Source organism: Xyrauchen texanus, chromosome 47 (genome assembly GCF_025860055.1).
Source record: "Xyrauchen texanus isolate HMW12.3.18 chromosome 47, RBS_HiC_50CHRs, whole genome shotgun sequence".
Lineage (NCBI taxonomy): Eukaryota > Metazoa > Chordata > Actinopteri > Cypriniformes > Catostomidae > Xyrauchen > Xyrauchen texanus.
In genome coordinates this window covers 6412570-6430961 of record NC_068322.1, presented here as the reverse complement: position 1 = coordinate 6430961, position 18392 = coordinate 6412570, and the positions used below count along the sequence as shown (strand labels likewise).

General features: G+C 40.2%; 2 protein-coding genes across 2 annotated transcripts; both read right to left on the bottom strand.

The window, feature by feature from the left end:
- Nucleotides 1-801: 801 nt before the first annotated feature.
- Nucleotides 802-5809, bottom strand: LOC127638999 (phytanoyl-CoA dioxygenase, peroxisomal-like). Its single transcript, XM_052120795.1, has 9 exons — nucleotides 5628-5809; nucleotides 5094-5149; nucleotides 4517-4627; nucleotides 4166-4334; nucleotides 3951-4032; nucleotides 3232-3413; nucleotides 2971-3120; nucleotides 2539-2673; nucleotides 802-1677 (listed from the first exon to the last, which is right to left on the bottom strand). Exons 1-9 carry the CDS (start codon nucleotides 5691-5693, stop codon nucleotides 1624-1626), a joined length of 1005 nt encoding a protein of 334 aa, XP_051976755.1. The 5' UTR covers nucleotides 5694-5809; the 3' UTR covers nucleotides 802-1623.
- Nucleotides 5810-16095: 10286 nt separating this feature from the next.
- On the bottom strand, nucleotides 16096-18391 carry LOC127639201 (uncharacterized). The gene is made up of 4 exons (XM_052121104.1): nucleotides 18305-18391; nucleotides 18134-18220; nucleotides 16884-17187; nucleotides 16096-16420 (listed from the first exon to the last, which is right to left on the bottom strand). Exons 1-4 carry the CDS (start codon nucleotides 18346-18348, stop codon nucleotides 16103-16105), a joined length of 753 nt encoding a protein of 250 aa, XP_051977064.1. The 5' UTR covers nucleotides 18349-18391; the 3' UTR covers nucleotides 16096-16102.
- Between the last annotated feature and the right edge of the window lies 1 nt (nucleotide 18392).

Here is an 18392-nt window from a genome sequence, read left to right as displayed (position 1 = left end):
TTTTTCACAGAGGTTCCCTAATAAAAACAGCCTCTCTGTTCTGGAGACTCCTTAGTAGAGGCCTTCTAAAGACCAATTCATTGTTAACTCTGTGTCATTTTCAAATGTCTATAGTGCAGGAAGCTGCAACAATGCAATGCTTCAAACGACAATACATTATTGGCGACATGAACTCATTGTGTTGCGTATTTACCTGGAGTGCTATCCAGTTATCATCTTGGGAATAAAAACTGAATTTAGCATTAAAAAAATACATAAAAAAACCCCATATATATATATATATATATATATATATATATATATATATATATATATATATATATATATATATATATATATATACTGTTGTAAAATGTCTTTTGTCAATCTGATGTGTCAAAAAGAGTGACAAGTTGTCATGTATGATTTTAAATAGCCTAAATGGCCACTTTAAGTGTTCTTACCTTTTCATCTGTTTAAAAAAAAATATTTAAATGAAGGCTGCAGTCTGGGCACGAATGGTATTTATTATAAATACATTTGCGTGTGTGTGTGCTCACATAGAGAAAAACAAACAAGAATTCATGCCTGGTCTTAAAATGCCCACTAATTCTGCTTTTAATGCAGCCTGATCATAGATTTGGACTGCGGATAGCTGGTAAATATAAAAATAGGTTCTGCCATATGTGTATTTGGCTCATGTCTACTAAATCAAGGCTGGTACTGGCAATGAAAACCAGTAATGCCCCATATTAATTAGGTCCAACGGTGGCTGCCACGTTCCACATGAAACAAACATGTTCAGCACCATAAGGTACAAAAGGACAATATTCATTAGCTCATTAAATGTATTTATTTTAGTCCAACATGGAAAAAATACATTTGATATTTAAAGACTTTATCTACCATTAGTTATTTGCATGTAAGCAAAATAATATGGTAGAAAGAATCAGTATAATTAGTTTATAACCTCAAATGCAGATGGTGTAGTTAAGGTACAGTTACTATTACTGTACTGTCATAAAGTTTAATGAGAATGCTTGAACTTGATCCAATAACATGTTCATTCTTTGATATTGAAAACTTGACAGGAAAACATTTGCCTCTTGTTACTTCAACCCTCATTCTTTCAAAACCATTATTTCCATAAGCAAAGAGCTGGATCTGTGCTAGATTAAGAAAATGATTACACTGCAACACAACGCAAGACATCTCGGATGGAGTTAAATGAAACAAATGCTGCATTACTCTATTAAACCTTCCAAAAAATCCACTGAGACTTAAGATCAAAGTACTAAAACATCTTTAGCAGTAAATTCACAACCTTCTTGCAGGAAGCAGTCTAAAAAACATTTCATATCAATCCAATATTCTAGCATTACTTAGGGAAAGTACCACAAGGTTTGGCTAACATCTTTTAATGTCAGTTACAATGTCTGGTGTTCATTATTATTGCTTAATAAGAATTAGGACCAGCACTCCCAGGCACAGAAGGCGATTGAATTAATGTCTCCATTTCTTCTGACAGTGCCACCTTATGGTCAGAGATTGTACTTTTAATGAGTCTATGATTATCAGGAAATCATCATATAATTAAGAAAGAGCTATCTCCAAGTCAAGCAGATGGTAAGGTGACACACCAAATCACAGTGTCGTTCTGTCTCCTTGGACCAGGCGTCCACGCAAAGCCCAGGTGTCCTGCAAATAGAACACACAAATACATATAGAATACAATTTGGGGACTTTGGGGATCGCCTAGTGTGAGTACACCCTTAAATACCACATATATAATACACTTAAATGGCAAAAATATAGTATGAATATCGTTATAGATGAAAGGAATCAACATCAGTGTCAATATTGTTGATTATCAAGGATGTACAGAAGGCAAACCATTAATGTACATGCTGAACAGGACTGTGCCCAGTATAGAACACTGTGGGACACCAGTTGACAAGCATAGTGGGTTAGATTTATAATAATCAATTCTGACAAATTGGGAGCGGGAGGAGAGATATGATTTGATAAGGTTTAACTTATCTATAAACCTTTTCTATAAAGTAGCATATTGCAGTTTCTGTCGAGTGATTTGGCCTAAATCCAAATTGAATTGGATGTAATATAAAGGAGCTATTGTTAAGATGATCAGTGATTGGTTTGACAATCAGTTTTCCAAATACCTTTGATACTATGGGCAAGATACTAATGGGCCTGTAATTGGAGGTCAGATGAGGGTTGCTGCCTTTAAATATTGGAGCCACATCCGCAGGCTTCCATGAATTAGGGAATCTCCCTTGACTTTTAGCACTGAGGAGAGCCTCAGTCACCATTCACATTCATATCATGGAAAAAAGATGCAATGATAGTGAATGTTGACTGAGGCTATCATTCTGCCAAAAATCTCCTTTTGTCTTCCGCAGTAGAAAGCCATATGGTTTCAGAACAACAAGAGGGTGAGTAAATGATGACAGAGATTAAAAATGTTTGGGTGAACTGTCCCTTTGAGGGAATAGACAGTGATGAAAACCTACTAAGAGGTTAAGAGCACTCTGAACGTACCTGAAAGGTGACCGTAATATCAGTGCCAAACTTCTTGGCTGCAAGTTCCTTCACTTCATTGCTGATATTCTCCTGAGTTGTTCCATTCACATCGATGTAATAACAGTCAGCGCTAGCATAGTGACAAGAGATCGCCTGAAATAAACACACACAAATTCACTGAGCACCATGGCTCTTTGGAATACTCATTCTAAGTGGTCAGTCACAGCATTCGTTGGTCAAATATTTGAGTAATGACAGCTAAATTGTATAATTGATCATTGTCATCCAAACGTTTTTATACAAAGCTCTGCTAGTTACATGTCTCTCGTATCACTCTGCTGTCTCTTTCTTCTGACATGATAAAATAAGCATCTATATGATGGTTTATGCAGAACAAACTATTGTACACAATGCTTTTAGATGCACTTTCACAGATGGAGGTATACATACCTTTCTGAACCCCTCAGTTTGGTTCATTCCTGAACCGTGGATCAGCAAAGGATGGAAAAACACTGTATCTCCTTTCTCCATTTCTAAATGCACTCTGGAATGTCTTGGGTCATAATTACGAACCCCATGATACATTTTATTTATTCCACCCTGGGAGAAATGAACGGACAAACTGAGATTGAATGACCATTGATTGAACTTCTATCCACATGTAGACAATATGTGGAACGTAACCATGCTTTCCTCCTCAGTCTCTCTCACCTCCCAATCTGGGTAGTCGTGTTCCTGCAGAGTGCCTTTGTGTGAGCCGGGCAGGACCACCAGACAGCCGTTTTGCCGGTGCACTTTCTCCATTGCGGTCCAGGAACACACAATGCGGTCCGCGGGTCGGAAAGGGAAGTAGTGTAGATCCTGGTGCATGGGATGGCGAGAGGTCTTCTTACCTAGGGAATAAAGAATGAAGACATTATATGTTTGTATTTTAGATATGACCTTTACAGTTGATGTGTGTGCACGCATTTCTGGCTTAGGTGTAGGCTATATTGGCAAAGATTTAATCACATAATTCTCACAATTGTGGTTGATGTTATATTTTATAATAAAAATCATTCTTATGATTTTTTTTTTTTTTATCAAATATTATTAAAAAAAAAAAAAAAAAACATTATTGGTCTTTTTATTTAAAATAATATGAAAAATTAAAGGTTTAGATTTTTTTTAGGGCTGTCAATCGATTAAAATGTAATCTAATGACATGTCAATTAATTAATCAAATGAATCACATACATCATTATTTGCTGAGAAAAGCCCCCAAATAAAGATAATACATGTAAATAAAGAATAATATATAATACAAAGACTATTACTCTATAAGTGTTTTATTTGATTCAGAAGTGAACATCTCAACAGTAACCCGGAGATATCCCCAGGACCAACAGGGATCTCTATATCCAGGAACATGTCACATCACATGTGTATACCTGTATCAGGTGGTTTGTTGATGAGCATTGTGTGCATGGCCATGATGTTGGGTCCAGTGAAACACTCCACATACTTCAGGATCTGGGAGAGACCCATTAAAATAAACATAGAAAGATTAATTATTACATTATCATGTTTAGGGTAAATATGCAGTGGTAGTGTTGTAGTACTAGTGAGTATATTTTAAGTTTTAGTATTATGCGCTTGTGTCTACCTGGGGTAAGTTGCAATATCGAAAAAGTTCTGGATCTTCCTGGAAGTCCTGAAGTTTGGTCACAGCCTTCTCACCTTCAACAAATTCCGACTTAGCAATGGATACATCTTTCATGACCACCAAACCAGGCACCTTCACATCTCTCTTACAAATGCGCTCAAATGCCTTACTGTGCAAAACATAAACACACAGTTATGTCAAACCTCTGTGCAAAGTAGAGCATTGCTTTCTGTAAACATATGGCCAGAGAATTCAGTTAATGATTAATGCATAATATGTGTCACATGTAGAATAGATAGGGGTTCTGATCTGACAAATAAATATATGCATTAGTGTGTTGATCTGTCTTGCCTGAATCGATCAATGTCTAGGTCCGATACCAGGTTTCGGATTAGAATGAATCCATCCTCTTCATAGGCGATTCTCTGTTCTGGAGTCAGCACATCCGTGTCAAAAGTGTATCTGCACACAATCCACATTAATACATTAAAAAAGGCATCTTCCAAAATATAACTGTATTTAAATTGTATATGCTATTTAATGGCTTTTCTGCTATATATAAAGAGAAAACCAATATTGAAAAATAAAGCAAAAAAAGAAAAGAAAATAGCCTACCCTTGGTCCTAAAAACACAGTTCAACCTTTTTATTGTATCGACCTTCAAATTTGACTTTTGCCTGAATGTATGCTAGTTAGGTTTTATTGTGTTCACTTTTTTACTTCTACAGCTATTGCAAAAAAATAATAATTATATTTTAGTTTAGAGGGCAGAATAAATAATAATAATTAAAACAAATAAACAAGTCGAATTTACGACAGTTTTAAACCAACCAAATTTACGACAGTTTTAAACCAACCAATTATCATAACAACTGATATAGAAAACAAGTTCTTATGTAATTAGACATTAACAGACCAGCTGACTTACTGAAGGGCTTGAGGATGGTAATAGGACACATTTTGGGCAGAGGTGAAGGAAGCACGCTGCATCATACATGTCAAAGTTCATAATATACACAGATCCCGTATGTCAACACCATAACATACTGTATGGCATTAGAAAAAACGAAAGTAACGATCGCTCTGCTGTATTTATTTAACAGATCGAGGAAATAATTGATAATTAAAATGAGGTCATCTTTTGTTAAAAATACATATTCTAAACAATAATAATCAACAAAACAGGCCTGTTCGTAATGCCTCGGCCTGTGCTGTACATTTCATCCCGAAACAGCCGCCCACTATTGGGCTGCGAAACAACCCGAACCTGCGCCGTTACTAGGTTACCATTACTCTGTTAGAACGCAACAATGTTACGTTCTACAACAATGTTACATTCTAATAAATAGAACACTCCCTTAATTATAGACAAAGCTGTCAACAATGCAAGCGCGCGAGGCGCAAATAGCGTTTATCGCGTCACATGGTGTCATGCACCAGAAATTATTCTTGAAAAGGATACAACAGCACCGTAGGACCGATCCAGATGGTTCAAGACAACTTTCAATCTGTCTGCGGCCCGGGACATCGTATTCCAGTTTGGAGAAGTTCTTTAATCTGAACGAAGAGTTGATGAATTGAACCTGAACTGCAGTGTTTGGCAATCTGCGTGTACGCTTGTATAACTGGGTTAAAGTGCGCTGCCATTTGCCCTATTTATTATTAAAGACACAGTTGACATTTGTCATTCTTGAATGACTACATTTTATACATAAATAAATAATATGTAATTAATGTAAATATGTCATATAGGATATATAGCCTATATTGAAATAAATATTATCTCTATACAAATATTTCCTATTTCCCCCCCAGGTGATGCATAAAGTATCAGTTCTAAAAGTGTAATTAGTTCATTCTTAATTAGTATAAAAGCTATAATATTATAATGTAATAAAAGTAATAAATTGGTTAAGCTTGTGTTTAGCTGGTCAAATAGACCAATACATGTGCCCAAAACCCTTAAAGGGTTAGGTGGACCCACTCTGTATTAGCTGGCCTTAACTACTATGTACTTAACCATTCAATACAATGTACTTATTATGTACATACATGTTGTTGCATTGTAATTACATTTAAAGTACCTGTATTTAATTACATTTGTAGATACACTGTTAACTTTACACCTAACCATAACCCAACCCTTATCCCAAAACCTAACTCTAACCCCTACCCTTATTCCTAAACCTACCCGTACCTCAACCTCAGTAGAAGAAAATGTGGATATTTTGCAGAGCAACATAGTTACACAGTAAATACATAGTCTTGTATGCATTCAATGTTAGTACATAGTAAGGCCACATAATATAAAGTGTGACCGCATAGGTTTAGTATATTAGCCTAATTATAGTTAGAATATAAATATCACCAAGTGTTCTAGTGCTTTTATAAAACAGTTCTGCAAAGAAAAGCATATGTAAACTAAATACAATTTTAAATAAATTCAATTTAATTCCCTCCACCAAAACAAAAAAGGGGAAAAAAGTAATGTCTGAATGTAGATGAGTAGGATTGAACATATATTTTGTTAAAATTTCTGGCTAACATTATTGTGATTGTAAACTGATACTGGATTGTAGTGTTTATTTTGGATGAAAATGAGTAATTGTTTTAATATTACAAGTGGCATAAAAGAAGAACAGGTTGTGGAAATGTTAGTATTGCACTTTCACAAAAGAGGAAATTTTCAACACTATCATTTACATGCAAAATAACATGGTAAGTGAAACAGTAGCTGTCAGCAAAGCTTATTTTCAAGTATTTTAAGTATGGAATGATATTAATCTCATTATTATTAATGAATGCACACACAATTATGCATGTACTAGTTCCCTATCGAGAGGTCTCTCCTATTGCGTAAGTAGCTTACGCTATGGGAAAACTCAGTTTCTCGAGAAATATTGAAGTCTTTATGTAAAACGCATTGCAGCTGCACAGCAGACAGCAATGAGCGAGGCAGCTCGGTCATTGGCTGTGCTGCAGCAACTTGCTCGAACCAATGACGGGGCGACTCTGAACGCAGCGACCAATGGGCGCTGGCCAGCCAGCGCTCAGAGCCCGCCAAGATGGGCATGGCTTAGGGCTATATATTAGGCGCCCCGTCATGAGAGTTCTTTAGATTTAATCTCCTTCAGCAAAGACCTTCTCTTCGCTGGATCCTCCGGATTGTTGGAGTCTTTCGCCCGCCGTCGAAAAGCCTACAGCAGGACCGCTAAGAGGACGCCAGCGCCTTCAGCCGCCTTCGAAGCCTTCTGCTACGCCATCCGGCGCGCATCGCTATATCCTTTTACTGCAAGCACTCGCCTCTGCGACGCTTTTTGATTGAGTAAAAGAGTAATTTTTCAAGGCGTTGTTGCAAATGCCTTCAGCCTGCGCCTCATGCAGAGGCCCTCTTCCTGACGGGGATCGTCACATCATTTGCACTTGCTGCCTGGGACCTGACCACGCAGAAGCTGCTCTCACTCGAGGCGGATGCCCCGAATGTGACTCCCTGGGCCTCACCGAGCTGCGCGCTCACTTTGCCGCCTTCGCCATGAACGAGCCTGCTACCACCGTGCTGCCGTCCCCTCTGTTCGAGCCGCGCAAGAAAAAGCGCCGCTCACGGAGGCCGCCAGAGCACGCGGACTTCAGTGACGTCACACCGGGCCAGTTCCCGCGTGCTTCACCACTACCCGAGAACTCCCCGTCGCCAGTCCATTTCAACGCAGGCGGACCAGCACCCCTCCTACAGAGCGATGGGTCTCGTCTCGTTCGGCGCGTCAGGGGACGACGGTGAAAAGGATGACAGCCTTTCCATTGACGCTGCATCCGACGACTGGCCGGGCTCGGCCTTCGACCCCGCGCCGTCGACATTAGCGGACACGAGCACGGGCACCAGCATGGACTCAGAGATTGTCCGCATCCTGTCTAAAACGGTAAGAGAGTTCACTGAACGCTTCACTGAAGCTCGGAAGGATTCGCAGGCTATGCGTCACTTCCTGCCCAAGCGCTCCAGCTCGTCACAGAGCCGCCAGAGACCGAATCAGCAGCAGCAGCGAGCCAGGGCGGCGCCTCCCGTCTCCAAAATGTGTAAAACATTACCCAGTCCCCTTACAGGTGGCTGGAAATGTCTGTACAGCAGTCAATGGGCCAGTCACAGAACTCGCTCACCTGCAATCAAACGCCGTTTTAACGGCAACACACAGAAATCACATTTTCTGCCTGTGTCACTAAGGGGTCACGTGTCCACACTAAAGTGCGCATTCCCACATATCAATACTGTCCAAACAGTGCCGAATACTTCCCCAGCTCAGCTGGACGCTCCATAAATGTAGCTCGTGTGCCTATTGTCATGTATGCACCACTACACACAAGCACTGTTCCCACAGTTATAAACACTTCCCCAGTAAAAGCGGGAAATACTATAAAAGTAGCGCGCGTGCCTGCTGCCATGCATGCACCCCTACACACAAACACTGTATGCATAGCCAAAAAACCCCGCCGCAAGCGGAAGACTTTATGAAAGTGGCGCGCGTGCCTACTACAGTATATGCACCCCCACCCATAAGCGCTGCCCATACAGTTTCAAACAGTTCTCTGTCTCATGCCGCAAACATCACAGATGTGATGCGCGAGCCAAGAGACTCCACGCTAAGAGCGGGAAGCTTTATGAATGTGGCGCGTATGCCTATTACGATGTATGCACCCCCACCCGAAAACTCTGTCCATACAGTTTCAAGCATTTCTCCGACTCATGCTGCAAGCATTTCGGAGATAGCGCGCGTGCCTGTACTCTCACACGCACCCCTGCACTCGGCACTCAACACGGCTGCTCAGCGCGCACCTGCGCCTCTGAGAGCTGTAAACTCAGTGTTAGCACAAGGCAATTTGCCGGTGGGGCCCATACGTCACTGCGACACGCCCCCAGCCAGCATTCAGCCCATATCTGTGCGAGCAAAAGCCTGGGAAAAAATCCCCGACATGCCGAAATGGGTTTTGAACATAATAAAACACGGTTACTCACTTCAGTTCGCTCGCAGACCACCCCGCTTTTCAGCGGTGGTCGAGACGAAAGTGAGGAAAGATGTGTCACATGTTCTACGCACCGAGGTGCTCAAACTGATAGAGAAGGGCGCTATAGAAACTGTTCCTCCCTCTATGAGCGAGGCAGGTTTTTACAGCCGCTATTTTCTCGTCCCGAAAAAGGACGGTGGCCTCCGCCCCATCCTAGATCTCAGACATCTGAACAAAGCTTTAATGATTCGCTCGTTCAGAATGTTAACAACCAAACATATCCTCGCGCAAGTTCGCCCCGGGGATTGGTTTCTATCAGTGGATTTGAAAGACGCTTACTTTCACATTCCGATAGCGCCTCATCACAGGCCTTTTCTGAGATTCGCTTTCGAGGGACAGTCATACCAGTACACAGTACTACCATTCGGACTATCATTGGCCCCCCGTACATTCACGAAATCCACCCCCTGAGACAGCGGGGAGTGCGAATACTGAATTACCTCGACGATTGGCTAATCATAGCACAATCAGAGGGTCAGTTAACGACGCACAGATCTTGGATTATCAGCCATCTAGAATGCCTGGGTCTGAGAATCAGTTTTGCAAAGAGCGTGCTATCCCCCAGCCAGAATATCTCTTTTCTCGAATCGTGCTAGACTCAGTGCAGATGACAGCGCGCCTCTCATCAGAGCGCGCGCTCTCTATTCGACGCCTTGCAACATCATTTGGAACGGGCACGCGCGCCCCCGTCAAACGATTTCAAAGAATGCTCGGTCTCATGGCCTCGGCATCAGCTGTACTCCAGCTAGGATTGTTGCACATGCGTCCTCTCCAGCGCTGGCTCAAGAGCCATGTCCCCACTCACGCGTGGCGCTCGGGCCACTTTTTGATCAGAGCGAATCACGGCTGTATAAAAGCCCTGACGCCCTGGAAAGCCGTCAACTGGTATCAAACCGGCGTGAGTCTGGGCGTAAATACGCGGAGAAAAATGATCACTACAGATGCCTCCAAAATAGGATGGGGGGCCCTTTACGAGGGCAGGCCTGTCTCCGGCTTTTGGTCAAACCCGGAAAAGCGCCTACATATAAACTGTCTGGAAATGAAAGCGGTCGCCTTGGCTTTCAGAGCCCTGCTTCCGTACCTGAAAAACGAACACGTCCTGGTCCGAACGGACAACATGACGGTAGTTTCGTATATAAATCGCCAGGGTGGACTCAGGTCGAGCTCCCTGCACTCTATGGCCAGGGAGCTCATCTTATGGTCACAGCACCACCTGCGCTCGCTGAGAGCAGCGCATGTGCCAGGCGCCCTGAACCAGGGAGTGGACATGCTGTCCAGAGACAAGGTTCTCCCAGGAGAATGGTCTCTCCACCCCTGACGGTTCAGTGGTTATGGCAAACCTTTGGCGAGGCAGAGGTCGACCTCTTCGCCTCCAGGGAAAATGCGCACTGCCCCTTTTCTTCTCAAAGAGCACGGACGCGCTCGCCCAAGTCTGGCCGAGCCGCCGCTTGTATGCTTTTCCCCCGATCGCGATGCTACCTCAGGTCATCAGTCGGATCAGGGAAGTGAAATGTGCAGTGCTCCTGGTAGCCCCACTCTGGAAAAACCAGACGTGGTTTCCAGAACTGATGCAGATGATGCAATCTGCCCCATGGCTGATTCCGTTGAGGCTAGACCTCCTCAGGCAGGCCAACGGGATGATTCTTCATCCCCACCCCGATCTGTGGGCCCTCCATGCATGGCCCCTCAACGGGTTCCCGAGAACCTCCCCAGTGGAGTTTTGAGAACCATCACTGAGGCGCGAGCGCCCTCTACGAGGCGCTTATATGCCCAAAAGTGGAAAGTGTTCAGTGACTGGTGTGATACCAAGAGCTTGAACCCCAAATCGTGCGTGATACCAAGTGTACTCGCCTTTTTGCAAGAGCTGCTGGAGGCGGCCGCACACCCTCCACGCTCAAAGTCTATGTGGCTGCCATAGCGGCGTCACACAATCCTGATAAAGGACGTTCATTAGGGAAAAACGACCTAATCATTCGTTTTCTAAGAGGCGCTAGGAGGATGAACCCTCCTCGCCCCCCCTCGGTGCCAATCTGGGACCTGGCCACGGTCCTGGACGCACTCAAGAGTGTCCCGTTCGAACCTCTCCGAACCGTGCACCTTAAACAGCTCTCGCTCAAAACTGCGCTCTTGCTGGCGCTCGCCTCAGTCAAGAGAGTGGGCAACCTGCACGCGCTGTCATCAAGCGCTGCTTGCCTGGAATTTGGACCTAACGACTGCAGAGTTGTCCTTAGGCCAAAGCACGAGTATATTCCTAAAGTGCTCTCCACACCCTTCAGAGTACAGGTGATATCTCTGGCAGCGCTATCGTCCCCAGCAGACGAAAGCGACGCTAATTTACTCTGCCCGGTCAGGGCGCTCAGAGTATATTTGGAACGTTCTGCCCTGTTCAGACAGACGGAACAATTATTTGTATGCTTTGGCGGCCGCACTAAACGTCTCGCAGTTTCAAAGCAAAGAATATCGCGCTGGATAGTGGATGCTATAGCGCTGGCTTATGAAGCCAAGGGCCTTCAATGCCCCTTAGGCATCAGAGCTCACTCTACGAGGAGCTTGGCCTCCTCGTGGGCGTGGTCGAGTGTGACCCATTGAAGATATTTGTGCGGCAGCAGGCTGGGCCTCACCTTCGACATTTATCAGGTTTTATAACCTACAGGTCCCCTCATTGCATTCCAACATTCTATCAGCCTGACTATAGAATGGACTGGAGTATGTATTTGCTGAGCATTATCTCCTCCCTTATAGGTCTGTCTCTGACTGACTTAAAGGATTTTTTATGCATATCAGTACATAGAAAACTCAGTACATAAGATATGTGCTTGTGTTTGTACTATGAGCACCCCACCATGGACCACCTTGGAAAGGCGCTCTATACTATCCCATTATGTAGCTCGCCGTTGGCCGGCTCGTGGAATAATCACTTTGCTTTAAGGCTCAGGCATCTGCCTCTGGCTTTATAGAGCGAAGTCAGCACGCACAGCGTTTTGCATGCTGTTCCCATAGCGTAAGCTACTTACGCAATAGGAGAGACCTCTCGATAGGGAACGACTCGGTTACTAACGTAACCTCGGTTCCCTGAGAGGAGGGAACGAGTATTGCGTAAGCTGCCGTGCTAGTGCTTGGTCAGTTCGCTTCAGTCGATTGAACCTAAAGAACTCTCATGACGGGGCGCCTAATATATGGCCCTAAGTCACACCCATGTTGGCGGGCTCTGAGCGCGCGAGCGATACTCGTTCCCTCCTCTCAGGGAACCGAGGTTACGTTAGTAACCGAGTCGATACATTTTGTGAATGTATTTTACTAACCACAAACAAATGCCATTTGATTTGAATCTGTGGAATTCGGGATTGAATGATTGTGCAGCGATTTGTACAAATACAGACATATTTGCAAATAAACATGGTCTGTTCTACATTAATAAATCAAAAATTGCTCATGCAAAAATGAATCCGTGCATTTGTGGATCAGAAGACACGCGTGCATTTATTGACATCTTGTTCGAATCGATCGTGTTCGGTTCATTTGGATTTTGAGACTTCCTTTTCGCAGTTTACAGCATTCCACCCACACATACACACACACAATAACAAACACGCCAGTGCTATTCATTAATGTGAACACGATTCGTAAATGTGTGTCACTATACAATGAAACAAATGCTTTTCAACCGGTGTCTGTAGAATTAAGAATTACATAAATGTGCAGCAAGATCCTTTAAAACATGGATAATACCATTTTAAACCAACAAGCTGGTTGGGTAAGTAACACTAATCTTTTTTTCTTTTTTTTCTTTTATTGCATACTGAAAAGAAGAAAAAAAAGTAACTTTCTATAGACTAGCAAGTTAAAAACAATGTACATTTGATATATTTGACATTAATTACATTTTATAAATATTCATTTGATGAGATATTAACAAAAAAATGTTGGCTCTTCATTATGTATGTTAGATTATTGTTTAGAGTGCGAGCTGATCAGGGAGGAGAGAATGTTGGCGTGGCTCGTCTGATGTTTTCTGTATGTGGAGAAACTGCAAGAAAAACAAAACTAAGGACACTTGTGACAAATGTCAAAAGGTAGTGTGTGGGATCTACACATGGAAGGTAGCGAATACATGTGTTGACTGTGAGTATAATCGATCCACAAGCGTCAGTGAATGATGTGCGGGGTTTGCCCCAAAACAACCAGATGCCTTGTTCAAGTGAGCCCACTTTTAGGAGAATTCGTTCATAATGATTTTACAGCATACTATTTTCATTATAGTTTTACAGCATGATATTTTTGCTCACAATAAAACAAATATTGCTTTCTAAATCAGTTAGTTTTCCCACAGTTTAGCGAATGTTCATATTCTTTATTAACTGTTTTGGCCATTTTGGGTTTGGCCTATATGTGTTTCATACATGTCTAATGTTTTTACTATGCATTGAAATACACATTGGTGATGTTTTAATAAGCTATTGTATTGATTTGTTTTTATTTTACAAAGAAAATAATTTAATATAAATAATCAAAGTTGCATCTGTAATCAGCTACAATAGCAAGTTCTGTGATTTTCAATGAACTAATACATTTTCACATTCATTAGAATTTAAATTTCGTGTCCTGGTGTTTATTATTAATATAACAGATTCATTTATTCATGGATTTCGATTCCAGTGGTGGCTGCATAGGATTGTTTCCGATTCGTGTTGTCCAAACATTTCCAATAACTCCAGAGCGTTGTAAAGTCCAAAAGTCAACATGTTTTGAAAAAATATAGATGTAATAATTTCCCAAATTCACAACATGTTTTTATCTAACGAAATATTCTGCCTCAATCCATGTTTGTTGGCGTTTAGACTTTCAAAAACATTTTCACTGTGGTGAAAAAACTTGCTGGACACAAAGCGAGGCACGCTAGTTTGGTACAGTCTAGTATGAACGGTCAGAATGACCGCTATGGCCGTTCGAGTAGTTCTAGAATTCCGGTAGTTCTAGTGTTAAATGCAAGTGCAAGTCTATTGCTTGATTAGTGTCCTTTGGAAGATCAAAGCGTGTCTCAGCCATGACAGTATTACAAATGTCATAGACAGTAATGTCTTTGTATTGAAGGTCAAGTTTAAAATATATCTCTATGAATTCATGCGCATCCATGCTCTCAGTATCTTTGAGTAAATTAATGATAGCAATGACACAATCGGAAAAGAGCTATACACACACCGGAAACAGTAACGCGTGCGCACGCGAAAGTCTCTTTGATTTTTTTTTTTTGCACAGGTCACTTCGTGGGCTCTGACCATTAGGAAGATGCTTGTGGAAATTCTACATAAAACATACATAATGAAGAGCCAACATTTTTTTGTTAATATCTCATCAAATGAATATTTATAAAATGTAATTAATATGTCAAATATATCAAATGTACATTGTTTTTAACTTGCTAGTCTATAGAAAGTTAATTTTTCTTCTTCTTTTGCATGCAATAAAAGAAAAAAAAGAAAAAAAGATTAGTGTTACTTACCCAACCAGCTTGTTGGTTTAAAATGGTATTATCCATGTTTTAAAGGTTCTTCGGGAGAATGCCAACAATGTCCATTATCAGCTGTTCTCAAACCAGGGCAGGCCAACTCTGTAATTCTCTGCGACTACCATCTAGTGGTAGCTGCCTGCCTTGCCTTTCAGTTGCGTGTGGATCCTCAATGCTGAAAATGCGGAAAGAAAGTCTCAAAATCCAAATGAACCGAACAGGATCGACTCGAACAAGGAATCAATAAATGCACGCGTGTCGCCTGATCCACAAATGCACGGATTCATTTTTACACGCGGAAATTGTCACACTTTAATACAAAGCAGAACATTTATACTCACAAACATGACTTTATTTGTACAAATTGCTGCACATTTATGTAATTCTTAATTCTACAGACACCGGTTGAAAAGCATTTGTTTCATTGTATAGTGACACACATTTACGAATCGTGTTCACATTAATGAATAGCACTGGCGTGTTTGTTAGTTGTGTGTGTGTATGTGTGGGTGGAATGCTGTAAACTGCGAAAAGGAAGTCTCAAAATCCAAATGAACCGAACACGATCGATTCGAACAAGATGTCAATAAATGCACGCGTGTCTTCTGATCCACAAATGCACGGATTCATTTTTGCATGAGCAATTTTTGATTTATTAATGTAGAACAGACCATGTTTATTTGCAAATATGTCTGTATTTGTACAAATCGCTGCACAATCATTCAATCCCGAATTCCACAGATTCAAATCAAATGGCATTTGTTTGTGGTTAGTAAAATACATTCACAAAATGTATCTAGTACATGCATAATTGTGTGTGCATTCATTAATAATAATGAGATTAATATCATTCCATATTTAAGGCACTTTCTTTGAACACATCTGAGTGTAAGTCAGAACATTCAGTGTTCCTACTAAGGTTGTGACATCCATATATATTTGTATTTTGCATTTACTCATTTAGCAGATGTTTTTGTCCAAAGTGAATGGGGGAAAAACACAAAATAATTGAACTGATTGATAATTTTAAGTGCCTTTCGCAGTGTTTATTCAGCATTCAAAAAAACACAATTCACATATGACTGGAGCAAGCTTAAACCTGAAACAATTTGTTGTATATTGACATTGAGATTGAGAACAAATCAGTAAAAACTGTCCAACTGTCATTCTGAGTAGTTTTGTTTATATAAGATTTTCTCTTTTTTTAATTGAAAAACTTACTATTAAAGATAACATGCAAATGCATTATATAATATATGCCATGTACTGGATATTAAACACTTTAACTAATCATGCAAAGGAAAATCATTATTTTTAATCATTACATCATTTCTATTATATAATTTGTATCTCAGTATTGCTTATGCTGGTACAAGCAATCAAGATGTGAAGAAGAAATCATGCTCATTTTGCATTTGTGTACGGAAGACATTATTAGCCTTCACCACCTTTTCAGGTGTGTTTAGATACTTGTTCAGGAGAGCTTTGAACTTCTCAGGATGGCCACCCCTATTTTCTGACATCCAGGTGTAGTAGGCATTAGTTGGAGGGATGTTCAGATTATTAGCCAGCCACACCCAGAGTCTAGAGCAGGGCAGAAGACCCACAGCAAAGTACAACGGATCTCCTTTCATCAGCTCTCTGTAGAATGACAAATACGTCTTCATAGCTGGAGTTTGCTGAATGGCAGGCTCACCCTGTTGAAAAGAGAGTATTAAGAATTGTAACCCTTAATAAAAATTGAATACAATCAAATGTTTTATATTTTTTATATAAAATGCTATATATAAAATGTTTATGTTGAATTAGATACAGTAATGCAATAGTTCACGTGATCTAACAATGAACAATACTTTTACAGCATTTTATTAATATTGGTTCATTTTAATTTCTAAAATAGGCCTACTGATTACATTTTGAACATTAAAAGTTTTGTATCATAACAATAATTAATGCGTTATGAACTAACATGATCAAAACATATTTATGATCTATTTAAAAATCACAATAATGAAAAAGTATATTTATAAATTAACCAAGATGAATAAATGCATTCAAAATGTTGTGTATTGTTAGTGCATGATACAGCATCTAATGCATTAACTAATACATTGCAGTCTTACCAAACCATATTCAGTCAATTCAGAAGCAACATCTTACCTTGAAAAAGTATTGATTGAGCATTGAGTCTGCAAAACGTTTGTAACTTGAGTATCTGCTTTTCATAAAGTCCCTGAGATCATCAGGCTCCATTACTGTTATGCTCATGTCCTTCAACATATCGGTCACTTTAAGTAGATAGTTGATGTCTTGTATGGTGAACTTGACATATCGCTCTGCCTGAAGACTGCCTCTTTCCATTTGTCTCAGGAAGTCCACCTCGAGTGTGTTTATGGCAATGTCTTTATTCTTCAACCAAAGATATTCATACACATCTTCCACAGAGCTGTTTGCCAAACTGTAACTGGAGCAGCAACAGCGAGTAAAACCTTCCTTGTAAAATCATTACTGAAGTTATCAAACATTTCTAAATCCCTATTTTTTATTTATTTTTTGTCTTGCTTTCAGTCAAAATATTTCAAGAACATTTGAAAAAAATATATTTACTTGAGAAGCAAAAATATGTTAAATAAGATGTGTTTGAAGAGAATATATCTTGAAATACTTCTGCTAATTGTTCTTGTTTTCTTGTTTTAATAATGAATCTCACTATATTTTCTTAGATTTATGCTTAAATGTATTTTGTTTTAATATATTTAGATTTTCTTTCACTTCATTGTCACAATTGTCAGCCAAATTTCACAATCCTGACTCCTAATTTTCATTATTAGTTTCCTAACTTGTGATTTCTTTTGTTAAAAATGTGTACGGAATTTCAAACAGTAACAACAGCTTGTATCAATATTAAAAATGCGATTACACGACATCATATAAATTTACAGAATGTGACATTTTTACATTTTTAAAAAGCTAGAATTATATTAAATTCATAAAGAAAAATATTTGTAAAAATTACAATATACTTTATTGCGTGAATATATACGAAGAGTCGCCCCATACCCCCCCCCAACAGTTTGCTTAATATATTTTTTAGTTACTTTGTTTGCGTGTCATCAAAACTCTGGCGAGTAAAAACAAAAATGTATTACTTAGAGGCACCTTCTGGCAGATGTGTGTGGTGCTCTCCTGAGACAACACTATTACGTTTTTACACGTGCAAATTATTGCTGAAATGAATTATTACTGATGCAAAGTAGTGAAGGAATGCCATTTGTTAATCATTTTTAACATCAGCATAAGACAACTTTGCACAGTGTGTCAACCTATTTGAATAAACATTGTTAGTTGACTATCAACAATTAAACTGCAAAAAAATAAAATACAATTGCCAATCAGAATTGAGTAATTACAATTGTTCGTATTTTGTGTGGCCAATGGGGAGGTCACTGATGTTGCAGCCTTCCTTCGTTCTTTGTTGTTCTTGGCTGATCACATGCCTGAGTGTAGAATAATAAGAACTGATCAATTGTGAGCTGTTGAAAATCAATTGTTATCGTGAAAATGGTGCATTATGGGCTCACCTGAGGCATACGAAGCAAAGACAAAGAAGGGCCACAGTCTTCATGTTTCTTGGGTCTTGGAGTGTACTTGTCTTCAACTCTTATCTAA

Excerpts from the sequence above, each read along its gene's own strand:
- LOC127638999 (XM_052120795.1), bottom strand. The coding sequence starts at position 5,693 with ATGTCCCGGGCCGCAGACAGATTGAAAGTTGTCTTGAACCATCTGGAT. Across the intron at positions 4,033-4,165 it reads GATATTGCAACTTACCCCAG|ATCCTGAAGTATGTGGAGTG; the intron begins GTAGACACAAGC and ends GGTCTCTCCCAG. Across the intron at positions 1,678-2,538 it reads ATATTACGGTCACCTTTCAG|GACACCTGGGCTTTGCGTGG; the intron begins GTACGTTCAGAG and ends TTCTATTTGCAG.
- LOC127639201 (XM_052121104.1), bottom strand. The coding sequence starts at position 18,348 with ATGAAGACTGTGGCCCTTCTTTGTCTTTGCTTCGTATGCCTCAG. Across the intron at positions 17,188-18,133 it reads CACACAAAATACGAACAATT|TTACAGTTTGGCAAACAGCT; the intron begins GTAATTACTCAA and ends TTGCTGCTCCAG. Across the intron at positions 16,421-16,883 it reads TCAATCAATACTTTTTCAAG|GGTGAGCCTGCCATTCAGCA; the intron begins GTAAGATGTTGC and ends TCTTTTCAACAG.